Raw genomic sequence first — 16,591 nt, 5'->3', positions numbered from 1 at the left:
GACTGCTGTGACCGCGACCGCGGCGCACTCTGATGTCGTCAGTATCGCGCGCGTCGCCCCGCTTCGTCACTACGGAGACCGAGAAGCAAAGAAATGTGGGCACGGGCGCTGCGGGTACGTTTTCGGACTCCCCTGGACCGGGGGCGAGGCTTCGCTTCCAAAGCCGGTCCACAGGAAAAGGTCCAGGAGACGGGGCAGGGAACCCACAGCCCACGCCTCGCCCTGCAGGGCGCCGACCGCGTGCCCGCCGCGAAAATCGAGCATCTGGAGCGTCTAGCGCTGGTGAACTTCGGCAGCCGCGAGGCGGTGGCCCGGCTAGAGAAAGCCATCGCCTTCGCTGACCAGCTGCACGCCGTGGACACCGACGGAGTGGAGCCCCTGGAGTCCGTACTGGAGGACAGGTAAACTCCCAGTTGCAGCCTCGAGGTCTTTGAGACTGTTTAGGTGTCCTTTGCATGAATGGGAATTTGCACAGTCACCGTGAGGATGTCTTCACTCTTCCCCTAGTTCATTATAGATCCTGTTTCTCCAGTTTAGAATCCTCTAGCCTTCTTAGTTCGGTGTAAATAGGAACAAAATCTGAGCTGCTTGTTAGTCACTGCCTTCGAATCCCTACTTCACAGGACCCCCTGCTCATCCACTCGGATGTGCTGTTTGCCCTGTTCTAGCTTCCATAACTGTTTCTCAGCAAGCCACGCTAATTCCCTCTAAGGTGTTTGAATTTGGCGACCTGAGCATCAGATTAAATACCCGAAAGAATTTTATATTTTGGAGACCTTCTTAAATCAGATCATATACTAATATGACATATCAAAACATATAAACTATGTTTCATCTTTTTTAAAAAACAGAATCTGAGGCGTTGGTGGTGCACGCCTTTAATCCTAGCACTCGAGAGGCAGAGACAGGCGGATCTCTGTGAGTTCGAGGCCAGCCTGGTCTACACTGCTTCTGATAAAGCCAAAAAAAAAGTTTTCTCATGGCCTGCAGGGCATCGTCTGTCAATAGCCCCTGCCCATTTCCCTAAGCCAGCACTGTCATGCCCTCTCAGCTTCTTGAGTTCTCTCCCTGCTACTTTTTCCCTCACAGGTCTCAGCCCGCGTTTAGCTAGCTCTTTATCCCACCTACTTTTCTCCTACTTAGTTTCCTTTCTTAAGCTGTCACCTACCATTAAGTTTTCATTCCTTTATACAGTTACATACATTCTTTGTGATCCTAGTGATATTCAAAAGAGCTGTCAATCACGACGTATCTACTTGAATGTTATTTCTTTGCCCCTCCCCTTCTGTTTATCTATGTTCCATGCATTGCTTATTTTTGGTGTCTAGCACTGAGTAAATACTTGGTAAATGCTTAAATGAACATTTCATCGGTTTATTTGGGGAAGAGAAGAGAAGCACTAAGGAGTCTCAGGGTGGGATGGTTCAGTGGATGAGACTAATTGCAGCCAGACCTGATGGTCTTAGTTTGACCCTCAAGACCCACGTGATGAAAGAAGAGACCTGACTCAAACAAGTTGTCCTCTGACCTCCACACACTTACCACTTATTTCTGCCCCATACAAAAATTTTTAAATGTAATTTTTTTCAGGAGTCAGGATTTTCTGACTTCTAGGAGTACCTAAAGAAACGCAGTTGCTACAAATGGAAGTCAAAAACAAAAACAAAAACAAAAAACAGACAAGCAATAGCTAGCATGTGGTGGCTGGAATCTGAGCTTCTCATTCAGTGGCCTGCATTTCTGTCCATAAATTAGGTGCATTTTAGGTTAATGAATCCCACTAGTCATTTTTTTTTACATTGGATTTTTTTTAATTTAAATTAGAAACAAGCTTGTTTCACATGTCAATCCCAGCTCCCTCTCCCTCTCTCCCCCCCTGCCCTCCCCACCAGGTCCCCCATCCTCCACCCAATCTCCATTCCGATCCCCAGGGAGGGTGAGGCCCTCCATGGTGGATCTCCAGTTACTGTCATTTCATCCAGGGCAGGACCTATGCCCTCCCCCAAGAGTCCCGGCTGAGAGAGCCTCCTATATTGTGGCATGGGCACTCAAAGTCTATTTGTACGCCAGGGATAAATACTACCCGAGGCCCCATAGATTACCTAGGCCCCACTAGCCATTTTAATAAGACATTTGTAGGACTTCAAAAAAATTATTAATCCCAGCACCCTAGGCCAGACTTGAATGTGTTTTTAATTTTTATGTGTATGTGCCTGAGTCTATGCATATGTGTGTAGGAGTCCAGAGATCGGAAGAGGGTGGTGCCTGCAAGATTCCCTGGCACTGGACTTATAGGCAGTTGTGCACCTCCATGTGGGTACAAGCAACCAAACCCAGGCCCTTGCATCAATTCCAACCCTCTGTTCTCTTACCATGAATGACAATATCTAGCTTTGTGTTGGGTACTTCTGTTAGGGTTAGCTCCCCTTTGCTAGTGAGTTTAGATTCCTTTTTGATGTTGAGACAGGGTTTCTCAGGTGACTGTCCTGAACATGCTCTGTAGACCAGGCTAGCCTTAAACTCAGAGGTCTACCTACCTGTCTCCCAAGTAGTAAGTGGAGTTAAAAGTGCTAGACTCCCTTTTTAAAAGGAGTATCCAGAAGCAGGCTGATTGTGGTAAGACACTTTCATGTTCTGAAGTCAGAGTGAAGTTGTTTGACTGTATTCCCACTTACTTTCACTAGTCTGTAATGTAGATGTTTTACTTGAACTTGTTTTAAGACAGAATCTTACTGTGTAGCCCTGGCTAACCTTGAGCTTAATATGTAAGCTGCAAACTCAGCCTACACAGAGAGAGATGAGACGTGTAGCAAGAGATCTAACTATGCACCTATGGTGCTGACCACACCCAAACTCTCACTACAGAGAGGAGAGACTAGGAGACGAGAGAGAGAGAGAGAGAGAGAGAGAGAGAGAGAGAGAGAGAGAGAGAGAGAGAGAGAGAGAGGAGACACAGAGACACAGAGACAGAGACTCACCAGAGTACAGGTGGAAGACAGAGGACAACCTACGGGAGTCCATTCTCTTTCCATGTGTGTACCAGCTTAAGCTAGGTGGCAAGTACCTTGACCTAAGCAATTTACATACTTTATATGTACACCTAGAGAACAATATTCACTATCTGTTTGTGATGTATCTTAATATATATATATATATATATATATAGGTTTTTTTCAAGACAGGGTTTCTCTGTGTAGCCCTGGTTATCTTGGAACGTGTTCTGTAGACAAGGCTGACCGCAAACTCAGAGATCTTTGCCTCCCAAGTGCTGGAATTAAGATGTATCTTCTTTTGAGACAAAGCCTATGTGGGCACTAACCTTAAACTACATAAGTGCAGGGATTATTGGCATGTGCCACGTAATGCTACTGTTCATACTGTATTTTGATGAATGGCAGGCATCTTTTTTTTTTTTTTTTTTTTTTTGGTTTTTCGAGACAGGGTTTCTCTGTATTGTTTTGGAGCTTGTCCTGGAACTCGATTGGTAGACCAGGCTTGGTCTCCAACTCACAGAGATCCACCTGCCTCTGCCTCCCGAGTGCTGGGATTAAAGGCGTGCACCACCACCGCCCGGCTGGCAGGCATCTTTATATCCCCCTAGGTGGCTATGTTGTCTTGCATGGATTCATGCTGCATCTGGTAAAATGTCCATTCCCTCCCCGCCCCCACACCCACACCCACACCCAGTTGTTTCTTGTCTATTCACTGGCAGTGACATCACTGATCCTTGAGCACATGCTTCTCACTGAAGCAGAGTCTGGGACACTTGTTAGTCCTTTGACATACTTTGTTTAAAAAGTTATGTCAAAAGTGGGGGGGATGTGTGCGTGTGCATGCATACCCAGCGTGTGCCTGAGTATATGCACCACAGATGTGCAGTGCCCTTTGAAGAAAGCATCACATCACCTGAACTGGAGTTATAGGCAGTTGTGAGTCACCATGGAGGTGCTGGAACTGAACCTGAGTCCTCTGGAAGAATAGCCAGGGTACCTAACCACTGAGACATTCACTCCAGCCCATATTTAATACAGTTGTATCCTAACTGCCCTTTCACACTTCACCAAAATGAATCTGCTCATACTAATTATCCAGTAAGATTTGCTAATCAAACCAGGGAATAATTACAGTTTGCCTCAGTGGCCAGGAGGACCGCCAAACTGTAGACAGCTCTTCGGTCTATTTTGACCACAGCACCCCTATCTGAGGACAGTGAGCACAGCAGACGGTTTTGCTTCCCCAAAGCCCCCATGTTCTCTCCCTGCTCTAGAAGCCTCAGTTCCTTCAGAATGTAACTCTGACCTCTGGGTTTTGCAGATGTCTCTACTTGAGATCTGACAATGTAGCAGAGGGCAACTGTACTGAAGAACTACTACGAAATTCCCATCACGTTGTGGAGGAGTATTTTGTGGCCCCCCCAGGTATGTGTTTCCCAGAGCAGCTTAGACATTGTCACTGAAGATACAAGTGGTGGTGTTACGATGACAGTAGTCCAGAAGTCAGATTCACCTTTAGGGGCCAATCAGTAATGAAAGCAAAGTACAGGAAGGACTAAGGGTGTGTGTGCAACAGGCAGCATATCTCCCTAGGCCTGGAACCCTGTCTGGCATCCCTGGTGCTCTCCTGGTGCCAGAGGAACCTGAGCCTATTTGTTTGGAGAACTTAAATGTACAACATTTTGTCTGGTATATCAATTTGTATTGGCAACCAATTCAAGAAAAATTAACATGTCATGTCAGCCAGCCAAAACATACCATAAGCCATGATATATCTTAGCCATGGTTTGTAAACCCTGATGTAGCAACTTGCATCCAAACTACCTGTACACACCTAAAATGGAAGCCTGTGCAACCTGTCTTTTCATCTCCACAGCAGACACCAGGTAGTTGACAAATAAAGCTCTAGTGAGCCAAGCTAACAGACTTACAGCTTAAACATTTTTTTGGGGGGGGTTAGTCGAGACAGGGTTTCTCTGTATAACAACACTGATTGTTCTGGAACTCTGCTTTGTAGACCAGGCTGGCTTTGAACTCACAGAAATCTGCCAGCCTCTGTCTCCCAAGTGCACCACCACCACCACCCATGGATTAAATTCTTAACTAGGCCATATTTGCCTTAGCTAGCTAAAGAGAAAGATTTTAATAACCTTACCTTTCAGGGCCCTGTAGTTGTTACTTCATCAAATATATCTACTGATCCTATCACACAGAAGAACCTTGCTCCAAACTTGGATTCTAGGCACAGAGGTTCGTTCTTAGTCTTCCACTCCTACCTGAATATATATGGCTGGTTATGAACAGCTTGTCTCTATGCACTGCAAAGTATGGATTTGGCTTCACTTTGAGCTGTTACTGATACTTGAGAGTTGAGAAAAATGATGTCATTAATACCTACTTCCACTTTTTTCCATGAAAACCAAGTGACCATTAGTTTAGGAGGACCAGCTTGACAGCAGGCTCAACTATAATATTTTTTCTTGTTTTCAAACAGGTAATATTTCTTTGCCAGACATGGTAAACAAGACCCCTTCTCCCACAGCAGAGTAGCTATTCTGGGAAAGGGGAACCCTATCAAGATGGTGGACTCCCAAGGGTGGTCATTTGCTACTGTGAATTCTAGTGTAAACTGGACATTTATGGTTTCTTGCTAAGTGTCCTGACAAGAAAACTGGAAAACACCCAATAAACACCACAAGCCTGCTTCCAAGGAAATGGATCAAGTACCTACAAGCCTGTTCTGTATGGAAAACATCCTCCCATCTCCTAAAAAGCTATCAAAATGTATCTATGTGAATTCTGTTTATACTTAGGAGATAGACTGCCTGTGACTAGGTAACAAGTTATTTTTAGTTACTCTTTCACTGACTTGAGCAGCCAACCATCTTCATTTGTTCTTGGGTACGTATTTTATTCCTATCAGAGGGCTGGCTCATTTTATGGAAAGGTTTGAGTAGTATCAAAGTAATACAGCCTGGGAACTCCTAATTTAAAACCTTCCTTTCTCAGAAAGTGGCACTACCACCTTCCCACACATAGTGTATTTGGACACTTAACCCCCTCCCTACACAATGTATATGAACACCCTCCCTTCCCTGCCATACTGTGGATGAACACCAGACCCACACACACACCAGAGTGCATAGTAACACTCAACCCTCTCCAGTGTCTATGAACACCTGACCCCTCCCTCTCCAGTGTCTATGAACACCTGGCCCCTCCCTCTAGGGAGTCTGAACACCTGGCCCCTCCCTCTCCAGTGTCTCTATGAACACCTGACCTCTCCCTCTCCAGTGCCTATGAACACCTGGCCCCTCCCTCTCCAGTGTCTATGAACACCTGACCCCTCCCTCTCCAGTGTCTATGAACACCTGACCCCTCCCTCTCCAGTGTCTCTATGAACACCTGACCCCTCCCTCTCCAGTGTCTATGAACACCTGACCCCTCCCTCTCCAGTGCCTATGAACACCTGGCCCCTCCCTCTCCAGTGTCTATGAACACCTGACCCCTCCCTCTCCAGTGCCTATGAACACCTGGCCCCTCCCTCTCCAGTGTCTATGAACACCTGACCCCTCCCTCTCCAGTGCCTATGAACACCTGGCCCCTCCCTCTTCAGTGTCTATGAACACCTGGCCCCTCCCTCTCCAGTGTCTATGAACACCTGGCCCCTCCCTCTCCAGTGTCTATGAACACCTGGCCCCTCCCTCTCCAGTGTCTATGAACACCTGACCCCTCCCTCTCCAGTGTCTATGAACACCTGACCCCCTCAACACACAGTGTTGTCCCTTCCCACAGTGCCTATAAACACCCTCCCCCCTTCCCCCCACAGTGTCTGGGAATACCAGCCAAACAGTTCCTTTCTGAAAAGAACTTGTTAAAAATAGCCCTGGGCTTGTTTTCATTCTTCCTCTTCCCTTTATCTGCAATGTGCCCTCAAAAGCAGACACACACATCTTTTTTATTTGTTCAGACAGGGCCTCTGTACCTCAGATTGACCTTGAATGCATAGATTCTTCCTACTACCACAGCCTCCCAAGTACAGGGATAGAGGCATGAACCATCTCAAGGAACTCCTTTTATGGCAGTTTATTTTACAACGTCAGTTCTGCATTGTAAGAACTCTGAATCTGGGTTAGAGATGGCTCAGTAGTCAAGAGAACTTCCTAAACTGGTGCTGTGGCGCACGTCTTTAAACCTAGCAGGCACTTGGGAGGCAGAAGCAGGTGGATCTCTGTGAGTTCAAGGACAGCTAGGACAACAGAGAACTCCTGGTTTAGAAAAACAAAAGCAACAAAAAGAGCACTTCCTAGCCTAGCCTCCTGTTCTGACTTGAGTCAGGCTTCTGGTACCACGTCATCTCAGGGGGGCCCACAACCTCCTGTGACTCCAGTTCCAGGGGGTCTATTCGGTCTTTCTGTCCTTGGTGGGCACTAACACACATGTGGTACACACATGTACATAAAAATCAATCTTAGAATCTGCCCTTGAGTGTTGAAATTTTGAATCCATCACCATTTCCCCAGCTCCTGAAAAACTGGTATGACAACACAAATGTGATTCTTTTTGGCCAGAACCTGTTAGGTGAAACCTAACGCCTTACTCAAAGACAACCACACACCAGTTACTAAACATTTAAAATATATTTCTAAACAAAATGGGCGACTCAGTCACCGTAACTGCTGATATCCAGAGCAGAGTGACCCACAAAGATACAGCACTGATTTCTGTCCCATAATCAGGGGTGAAAAATATACAACTTGTTTCTGAACCAAAGCCACAAGTTCTATTTCTGCAGTCTAAAACATTCCACTGCTAGTATGGTGGCCCTGGCTGAAATTTTAGTTCCTTAAAAAAGAAAAAAGAAAGAAATTTAAAAAATTTCCTAAGATGCTAAATTATCAATCTGGAATGTAGATTCTGAGCACAAAGCAGCTCAGCATATCTAAAAAAAAAAAAAGAGACAGGTAGAGAGAGACACTTCCAACGGCCTTCCTCAGTAAGGCCGGAAAGGAGAGAAGTAGTGTGGAGAGCCCCTGCTTTGGTATGGAGAATCACGGCCCCTGGACCCAGACCGGGACCGTGAGTAGCCATAGCTGGTGCTCCTCTCAGGATAAACTCGGATGTATGAAGTTTCACCCTAAAATCAAACAAACAGAAAAGGAAAAAGTAGCGAATCAGCATAGGAATAGTAAGCAAAGCCAACCTCTAGAACTGGCTGACTAACAGCCCCGAATATTTACTGCATGCCCAACACTAATCTTATTAAACTTTCACAATGTTATTTCTCTCCCATTTCAAAAAGGAAGAAAATCAAGATAAACAAATGCCAATGTCTCCCTGCTCTGACCTTGCAGGACTTAGGAATAGCAAACATGCCCTTTATTTAATTTTTGAAACTTTATGTGCACTGGTGCTTCGCTTGCATGTGTCTGTATGAGGGGTCACACAGATACGGTGGAACTGGGGTTACAGACACCTAGTTGTGAGCCGCCATGTGGGTGCTGGAAGAGCAGCCAATACTCTCAATGGCCAAACCATCTCTCCAGGCCCCTGGAGCTAGATCTTTAATGGTACTGTGAAGTCATCGAATGGCAAAGGCATGCTACTATCGCTAAGTTAGACTTGACAGAAGGTGAGACCCTACCTCGTGAGAGCGGAACTTTGAGTCATCCAGTTTACGCAGAGCATATTCCATGTCCTCTTTTCTCAGATATTCAACCATCCCCATTCCATCCTTTTGTACATCTGCATAACAGACATCCCCAGCTTCGCGCATGTGATCTTTCAGGTCCTGCCAGCTGCCAGATGGAGGAAGCCCTAGGCATAGAGAACGTAAGAGAAGAGCCACATCCTTCAGCCTCGTTAACCGCCCTGCTAAGAGCTAGCAATACCTAAGATAGTCTATACTCTGTGGATAACTTTATTCGCAAGGGTTCCCAAGGCACAAATCCTTATAAGGGGCACAGACCAGAGAAATACACTTAGGTATATATGGTAAAACACTGTGAGAAGCTAGTCTAGGTTAACTGTCCAGAGACCAAAGTTTCCCAACAAACCATCCTATTACAGGCTTACAACCTCTGAGAATTTACCACTGTCCTTCACAATCAATGTGGCACTCCCAAAACTGAGTTCTGTTTGTTTTGTTTTCCATTACGAAATTTATTAGTACCAAGTATTTCTTGCTGAACTTACTTTCCCAAGACTTGGGAATTTTGAAACAAAGCAAGTGTAGCTGAGGGAACAGCACAACGACAATGATCAAAGTTTGTTTTCTACTGTCGTGAACAGTTGACAGACCACATAGTACCTCGTAAGAGATCACCACCATTCCTCACTACAGTTGGGGAAAGGTAACACTCAGACGCTAAGGCTGGTTGGGAGTCATACGACCCTACCTGATGTCATGAAAGGGAAATGTGCTCCTGCTCTCAAAGGCTGTGTTTACCGCTCACAGCTCAGGACTGCAGCCATTTCCTAATAGTTTTCTAAGCAGGATTTCAGAGCAGCATGGAGAGAAAAAAAGATAATGTATGACATCTTGAAGGAGGGAATAGAGTCCTAGGGTTAAAAAAAATCACAAAGGGATACAAGATAGACAGATAGCATCACTCTTATGCACTACTGTGACTGTGGGACATTCACACTTCAACAGGTGCCAAGCTCAATATGCATCACTCCACTAGGGTCCCCAAACTCCCCTGCAATGTGCAGAAGGCCCCAGGTCTCAACACTGCACTGATATTTCAAGACATGTAAACTTCTCAGTTTAGCATTATATCCACTTACAGATGTTTTGTGCTTTTCGAATACAATCCCCAAGATACTAAGGTATTTGAATCTGACTCCTGTGATGTCTTTAAAGCCAGATACCAAGGAACATTCCCAAAGGGAAACTTCTAGAATTCTAGATCAGAGGTTTTGCCATCATCACACTCTCACTAGTAAGAAACCACTTTATAAGAAACATATTTATCAAGCTGTGGTATCACATGCCTTTAGTCCCAGCACTCAGGAGGCAGAGGAAGAGGCAGGCAGTTCTCTGAATTCGAGGCTAGCCTGGTCTACACAGTGAGTTCCAGGACAGCCAGGACTACATAGGGACCTTGTCTAAAAACAAATAAACAAACAAGAGACAAGTTTCTCTCCCACGAGGCTGTATTACTTGTACAATTTCATTTGATGGTACCTGCCTCCCTGTGAAACAAGAGCAAAGCTTTAGACTGTCCATGTGCACTGGCTACCGAAAAGCCAACATACACCACGCACAGAGTAATAGCTAATACTCCTTAGAGGCCAGACTCTTTGAAGTAGCATACATGCACATCTCATTCAATGTAGTTAAGAACATACCTGAAACAAGGACTCGGAAATCAGACCGTCTTGTAGGAGGCCCATTCCTTGCACCACGGGGCCACCCAGCCCGACCTCCGTAAGTCCTGGGGAATTCAACACGAAGTCGACACTGGCCATAATCATAACCATTTCTTCCATAGATTGCATCCTCAGCATCTCTGAAAAGAAAAGCTTGAATCAGTGCTTCCCAATAGGCTGAGTGACTCCCCAGTGAAGGCATGAGTAACTAAGAGGGGAAGTCAGCCTGAGGGAGAAGGAGGATGTACCTCTGCTTCAGCTGAGGATCTTTTCACATAAGCTTTTCAGATAAGCTTTACAGCTAGCCAGTAAGATGTTCAGCTATGGCATGCATACAGTACCCAAGTGCAAAATACTTACTCAGAAACGTAAAGAAATTTAAAAATTTTACAGCTAATGAAGGGGTTTGAACACAAGCAAAAGATGTGATATGTATATGTGAAGGCACATAACAAAACTATTATGAATGTACACAATAAAAAAGCAACAGTTGCCAAGTATATGGTATTCTAAGAACGAAAAATAGAGGAATAGCCATGAGTGGTGGAACACGCCTTTAATCCCAGCACTTGGGAGGCAGAAGCAGGTGAATCTCTGAGTTTGAGACCAGCCTGGTCTACTAAATGCATTCCAGAACAGCCAGGACTACACAGAGAAACCCTGTCTCAACAAAAACAAAGAAGAAAATAATTGTTGACAGATAACTGCTTTTGCCAACAAACAAATTCATTAAAATATGACAAGCATTTTCCTCTAAGCCGTGCTCAACCTCTGGGTGGGACCCCTTTGAAAAACTTCTATCTCTAAATTCTGAGTTTGGGGGGACATCCCACATAAAGAACTGTATTAAAAGGTAACTGAATTAGGAAGGTTGAGAACCACTGCTCTGAAGGCTTACTCTACATTAGGCTCCTTGATATTCTTCCAAAAGGCCTACTCACATAAAATTTGTAGGGAGGGCATGCAGGTTAAAAAGGAGCCCTATGTTGTTTGGGGCACACCTTTGATCCCAGCACTCAGGCGGGAGGCAGAAGAAGGCGAATCACTGTGAGTTCAAGGCCAGCCTCATCTACAAATTGAGTTCCAGAGCTGTTACACAGAGAAACCATGTCTTGAAAAATAAATTAAAAACAAAACAAAAAAACAAGTTTACAAAGGCCCAGTGCGGTGGTACACATCTTTATTAATCCCCACGCTGGGGAGACCAGCCTGGTCTACAAGAAAAAGACTTGTCTCAAAAAGTCAATATAAATTTAAGTTAAACACAAATGAGGGGCTGAGGATGCTGGTCCCAGCACCCACATGTAACCCATCAGTAACTCCAATTCTGGAAGATCCAACAACCTTTCTGCCTTCCTTGGACAACAGGCATACTTGTGGAACAGATACATACCGGTAAGACGCACACATAAATAACCCTTTTTTAAAAGATAAGTGAGGGCTGAATATGGTGACTCACATCTTTTAGTAATGGCAGTGGGAGCCACAGGCAGGCAGATGTCAGAGTTTGAGGACAACATGGTTTATCAAAGTTCCAGCCCAGCCAGGGCTACTAGTAAGAGTCTGCCTAAGCAAACAAAAAGGCATCAAGGGACACATCAGGACAATGCTGACTGCCAGAATGTATTTCTAATGGAGCCTGGGAAGGGGCAGACATATTAAGAATTAAAGTTGGAATTTGTATGTAAAGGACATGAGTTACCTTTTTAAACTTTTTATACCTCTAATTGAGAAATAAGCCTATCTCACCAGGTTATGAAAAGGACCAAGATGCCATTTTTTCAAGCGCTGTGTTTGAAACTTCTCAATTAGAGAAGAATATAATTCTTCTGTTGGGACTAAAGGAAGAGCATGTAACAACACACTGTTACGTCATGACAGGAGGTTCAAATCCTACCTAAATCCCTTATGAAACATCTGTCCACTTACTAACCTCTTGTATTAACCAATCCGAAATGTCCTCCTCTGTGAAATACGGTCAATATCTGCCTCGTGTATTGTTGACAACACTAACTGCACACCATGGCACTTGACACAGAATGTCACAAAATACTCAGTGGCACTGTTAACGAAATAAGAGCCATAACTTCCTCCCGTTCGTGTGTAAAAGTGCTTCCGTCTGCTTTTCAGACAAATGGCAAGACACTCAGGAATCAGCTGTTAAGTCTTCAACCACCGAGGTCCAGGGTACTTCTACTGGCAATCCGTGTCTGCAGCCCAGGCCGGCGGGACACCGGGTAGGCAGGCAGAGAAGCCTTCCTCCCTAGGGTGCTGGGAAGGCAGGAACAGGCCTTACTGACCTTCCCTCAGTGATGTGACCACTGTAGAGCTGTGACTTCTAACGCGCTAACGTTTGCAAAACCACAGAGCCCTTAGCGCGGGTTTGGGGACCTAGCTTTTCCTCAACCCTGGTACTATTAACTAGTGGCAGGCCTCCCTCATCAGGGGAGAATGAAGTCATAGCCGCCACCCTCCTCCCGCGCTGTTTCATCCGACTCATTAATAAGAACTGGGCTCGGTGGGGAGCCCGAAGGGGGGCCGGTTCCAGGCACCCCTTCACAGCCGCCAAAGGCAACCTGTCCCCGCCGTCTGTTCCCTCGTAACGGCGAGGGCCCGGACCCGGGGGGCGGGGTAGGCGACTATGACTGCCTACTTTGCCGAGTCCTCTGCAAAGCGGGTTCGGGGACTCGAGGCTTCCAAGCCCTGGGCCGCTCCCCTCTAGGGGCGCTTCCCCGTTAGGGTGCCTTCCCAGCCTCGACAGGAGTGCTGCTGGCTTTCGCCCTCCTCGAGACAGATTTGGCGGGCTCAGGCCCCTCATGAGCCCAGCTGCGGTTTTTACACTAATGAAGGAAGTGACACCAGGGAAAGCTTGGGGACAGAAGCCGCCGCCTCCAGCTGGAGGGTGCCGCCAGGGGTCGGCGCCGCGGGGAGGGGGAAGGGAGGACCGGGCCGGGCGCCAGCCTGCAGGAGGGCGAGCCACGGGGTCCTCACCGCGGGTCCTCGAAGCGTACGAAGGCGAAGGGCACGAGGCCGTGCCGGTTCTTGAGCTCGATCTCGCGGATGCGGCCGTACTTGTAAAACAGGTCCTCCAGGTCCTTCTCGCGCACGTCGGTCGGAAGGTTCCCCACGTAGATGCGCCCGTCGCCCTCGCCGCCGCGCTCTTCCGCCCAGCCCGACATCCGCACCGCCCGACGCCGCGGGCCCGCCGCAGCCCACTTCCCGCCGCCGCCGCCTCCGCCTCCGCCGCCGCCCGGATCCCCGCCGCAGTCCCCCCGCGGGCTCCGAGGCGCTCAGCCGCGCTGCATTGTGGGAACGCAGCGCCGAGCTGCAGGGGTCGGAGGAGACTAAAGTAATCTTAAAGGGAAAGCGACCGCGGCGTGCGTGTGCGCGTGCGCAGCGAGCCGTGCTCCCTAGAGGTGCCCGTGGGAGGTCGGGGTAGCGAGCCCGGAACCGCAGGACTCCCTCGGGAGCGCCGCCTAGGCTCGCCCGTCTTTCTGCGCGCGCGCACACTGAGCCTAGCCCGGCGCGTGACTGTCATTCTGCCAGCCGGGCGCCTGAGCAAAGGACGCCGACCCCACAGAAGTCCCCAGAGTCCCCAGCCCTGGGCTGTCGTGGACCCCAGTCTCAGGTCAGTAGCTCTTTGCTTAGACCTGAGGTGGAAGGTCTCCAGAGCTTGGTTGTCGAGTTTATGAAGAGCCGAGCATTGTGGTGCACAGCATTCATTCCAGCACTCCGCGTGAGGGCAGAGGCAGAAAGATCTCTGAGTTCAAGACCAGCCTGCTCTATGTGGAGAGTTCCACGCCAGCTCCTTTTGCTGCAACCCTGTCTCAAAGAGAGGGGGAAAAATTGTGAAGGATAAGAGTGTAAAAGACGGGGCCGGGCGTTGGTAGCGCACGCCTTTAATCCCAGCACTCGGGAGGCAGAGGCAGGTGGATCTCTGTGAGTTCGAGACCAGCCTGGACTACCAAGGGAGTTCCAGGACAGCCTCCAAAGCCACAGAGAAACCCTGTCTCGAAAAACCAAAAAAAAAAAAAAAAAAAAAAAGAGTGTAAAAGACTCTTTCATGCTAAATATTTCATAATATCGCCAAAACCGTAACTGTAAGATTTGGCTGTCTGTGCATTCTGGCTACACATAGTGAGTTTGATAGTAACCTCAAAAACATAAAGCTGTGAGTGGCGATACACTCGGGATGCTAAACTAAGAGACTCGAAAATGCTAGGCTAGCCTGGGCTACCTACTGAGACCCTGCCTTGGAAAACTATCCCAACCTAGATGGCTGGAGGGATATGGCAAGGCAAAGAAAGCAAATTGTTATCTGTAACTCTAGGCAGTGAGTGTGTGTTCACTCTGCTGTCATCTCAACTGTTCCGTTTAAAATGTTCCCACAGAAACTTTCGGGGATCCTGGTACTCTGTTTACCATTATATTCTGTGAAATTGAAAAAAAATTCAGGATGCTGGGCAGTGAGTGGCACAAGCCTTTAGTACCCGAACTCGGGAGGCAGAGGCAGGTGGATCTCCGAGTTCAAGGCCACCCTGGTCTACACATCGAGTTCCAGGACAGCCAGGGATACACAGAGGAACCCTGTCTCAAAAAAAAACAAAAAACAAAAAACAAAACAAGAAAACAAACAAACAAAGAAAAAAATCAATAAATTAATTGAGAATAATGGCTGGAGATTTGGCTAAGCTACTAAGATCACATATTCCTCTTGCAGAAGACACCTGGGTTCAGCTCCCAGCACCCAAATGGTGACTCGCAACCATACTAACTCCAGTTCCGGGGATCCAACCACCTCTTCTGACCTCCCTGGATACCAGGCATGAATATTTACATACATTCAGGTGAAGCACTCATACACATAAAATTAATTTTTTCATTAACTCCTGGTAACAAAGAAGTGAATCAGCACAATAACACTGAATGTTATATAATTATTCATGTTTCTGATGAATAATTTAGTTATAATTGAAGTAAATTTTCCTTTAGCTTTATTTTTTCTTTTTTACATTCCAATCCCAGTTCTCCCTCCCTCCCCTCCTCAGGCTCTCCACTCCTTCCCATCTCCCCGCCCATTCACTCAGAGAAGGTAAGGCCTCCTTCTAAGTCTGTCCCCTCACCTTGCTGAGGCAGGACCACGGCAGCCATGCCTCCTCGGTGCAGCCCATGTCTGCACTGAGCAAGGTTTCTTTCCATAGAGAGCTGGCTCCACTGAGTCAGTCTGTGCATTAGAGTTACATCTTGGTCCCACTGTCAGTGGCCTCATACACTGCCCAAGCCACACCATTGTCACCTGTATTCAGGGGTCCTAGTTCAGTCCTATGCTGGTTCCCCAGGTGACAGAGTGGAGTCAGTGATCTCTCATTAACTCCGGTCAGCTGATAATGTGGTGGCGCACGCCTTTAATCCCAGCTCTTCGGAGGCAGAGGTAGGCATATCTCTGTGAGTTCGAAGCCAACCTGGTCTACAGATCAAGTTTTGTTTTTTTAATACTAGGCATTGAGTCTAGGGCTTTATCCATGCTAGAAAAGTGCTTGGCCACTGTACTATGCTGACAAGTCTCTTTGTTTTTATTATTACAAGTATTTATTTTGTGGAGAGAGGGAAATGTATGGGAAAGGCACACATGTGGCAGTCAGAGGACAACTTCAGGCTGTTGGTTCCCTCCTTCTTTTTTTTTTTTTTTTTTTTTTTTTTGGTTTTTCGAGACAGGGTTTCCCTGTGGCTTTGGAGGCTGTCCTGGAACTCGCTTGGTAGACCAGGCTGGTCTCGAACTCACAGTGATCCGCCTGCCTCTACCTCCCGAGTGCTGGGATTAAAGGCGTGCACCACCAACGCCCGGCTGGTTCCCTCCTTCTACCACAGTTTGGTCCCAAAGATCAAACTTGGGTCATCAGGTTTGGCAGCAAGCATCTTTGCCTATACTGAGCCATTTTCCTGGATCCAGGGCCATCATTCACTTTTTATTTTGAGACAGTGTCTCACTAAGTTGCTCAGGCTCCTCTTGAACCTGGAATCCTCTCATGTCAACATCCCAAGGAGCTGGAAGATATCCCATGACACCACAATTGGATAAGAAATCCCAAGGAAAAGAAATCATAGGACTTCAGAATGGACCAGGGATGAGGGCTGATGAAGAAAAAGTCTGGGTTGACAGTCAGGTGCCTGGCTTGGGGAATTTGATGGGCAGTGGTGTCATTGCAAGATAGAACTGATCTGCA

At 47.0% G+C, this 16,591-nt stretch overlaps 2 protein-coding genes across 2 annotated transcripts; one reads left to right on the top strand and one right to left on the bottom strand.

Annotated features, from left to right (window-relative positions):
• The first annotated feature begins 93 nt into the window (after nucleotides 1-93).
• Gatc (glutamyl-tRNA amidotransferase subunit C) lies at nucleotides 94-5,780 on the top strand. The gene is made up of 3 exons (XM_005078976.4): nucleotides 94-401; nucleotides 4,315-4,418; nucleotides 5,488-5,780. The coding sequence occupies exons 1-3, from the start codon at nucleotides 94-96 to the stop codon at nucleotides 5,541-5,543; spliced, it is 468 nt and encodes a 155-aa protein (XP_005079033.1). The 3' UTR covers nucleotides 5,544-5,780.
• A 1,284-nt stretch (nucleotides 5,781-7,064) lies between these two features.
• On the bottom strand, nucleotides 7,065-13,582 carry Srsf9 (serine and arginine rich splicing factor 9). The gene is made up of 4 exons (XM_005078975.4): nucleotides 13,359-13,582; nucleotides 10,347-10,507; nucleotides 8,638-8,810; nucleotides 7,065-8,130 (listed from the first exon to the last, which is right to left on the bottom strand). Exons 1-4 carry the CDS (start codon nucleotides 13,544-13,546, stop codon nucleotides 7,987-7,989), a joined length of 666 nt encoding a protein of 221 aa, XP_005079032.1. The 5' UTR covers nucleotides 13,547-13,582; the 3' UTR covers nucleotides 7,065-7,986.
• Between the last annotated feature and the right edge of the window lie 3,009 nt (nucleotides 13,583-16,591).

The sequence above is a fragment of the Mesocricetus auratus genome, unplaced genomic scaffold (genome assembly GCF_017639785.1).
Source record: "Mesocricetus auratus isolate SY011 unplaced genomic scaffold, BCM_Maur_2.0 Super-Scaffold_100025, whole genome shotgun sequence".
NCBI lineage: Eukaryota > Metazoa > Chordata > Mammalia > Rodentia > Cricetidae > Mesocricetus > Mesocricetus auratus.
The sequence above is the reverse complement of the archived record's forward strand: the minus strand, read 5'-3'. Positions and strand labels throughout refer to the sequence as shown.

Coding starts and splice junctions, on each gene's coding strand:
- Gatc (XM_005078976.4), top strand. CDS start 94: ATGTGGGCACGGGCGCTGCGGGTACGTTTTCGGACTCCCCTGGACCGG. Junction 402..4,314: donor GAGTCCGTACTGGAGGACAG/GTAAACTCCCAG, acceptor TGGGTTTTGCAG/ATGTCTCTACTTGAGATCTG. Junction 4,419..5,487: donor GTATTTTGTGGCCCCCCCAG/GTATGTGTTTCC, acceptor GTTTTCAAACAG/GTAATATTTCTTTGCCAGAC.
- Srsf9 (XM_005078975.4), bottom strand. CDS start 13,546: ATGTCGGGCTGGGCGGAAGAGCGCGGCGGCGAGGGCGACGGGCGCATC. Junction 10,508..13,358: donor GTACGCTTCGAGGACCCGCG/GTGAGGACCCCG, acceptor TTTTCTTTTCAG/AGATGCTGAGGATGCAATCT. Junction 8,811..10,346: donor TTTCCGAGTCCTTGTTTCAG/GTATGTTCTTAA, acceptor CTCTATGCCTAG/GGCTTCCTCCATCTGGCAGC.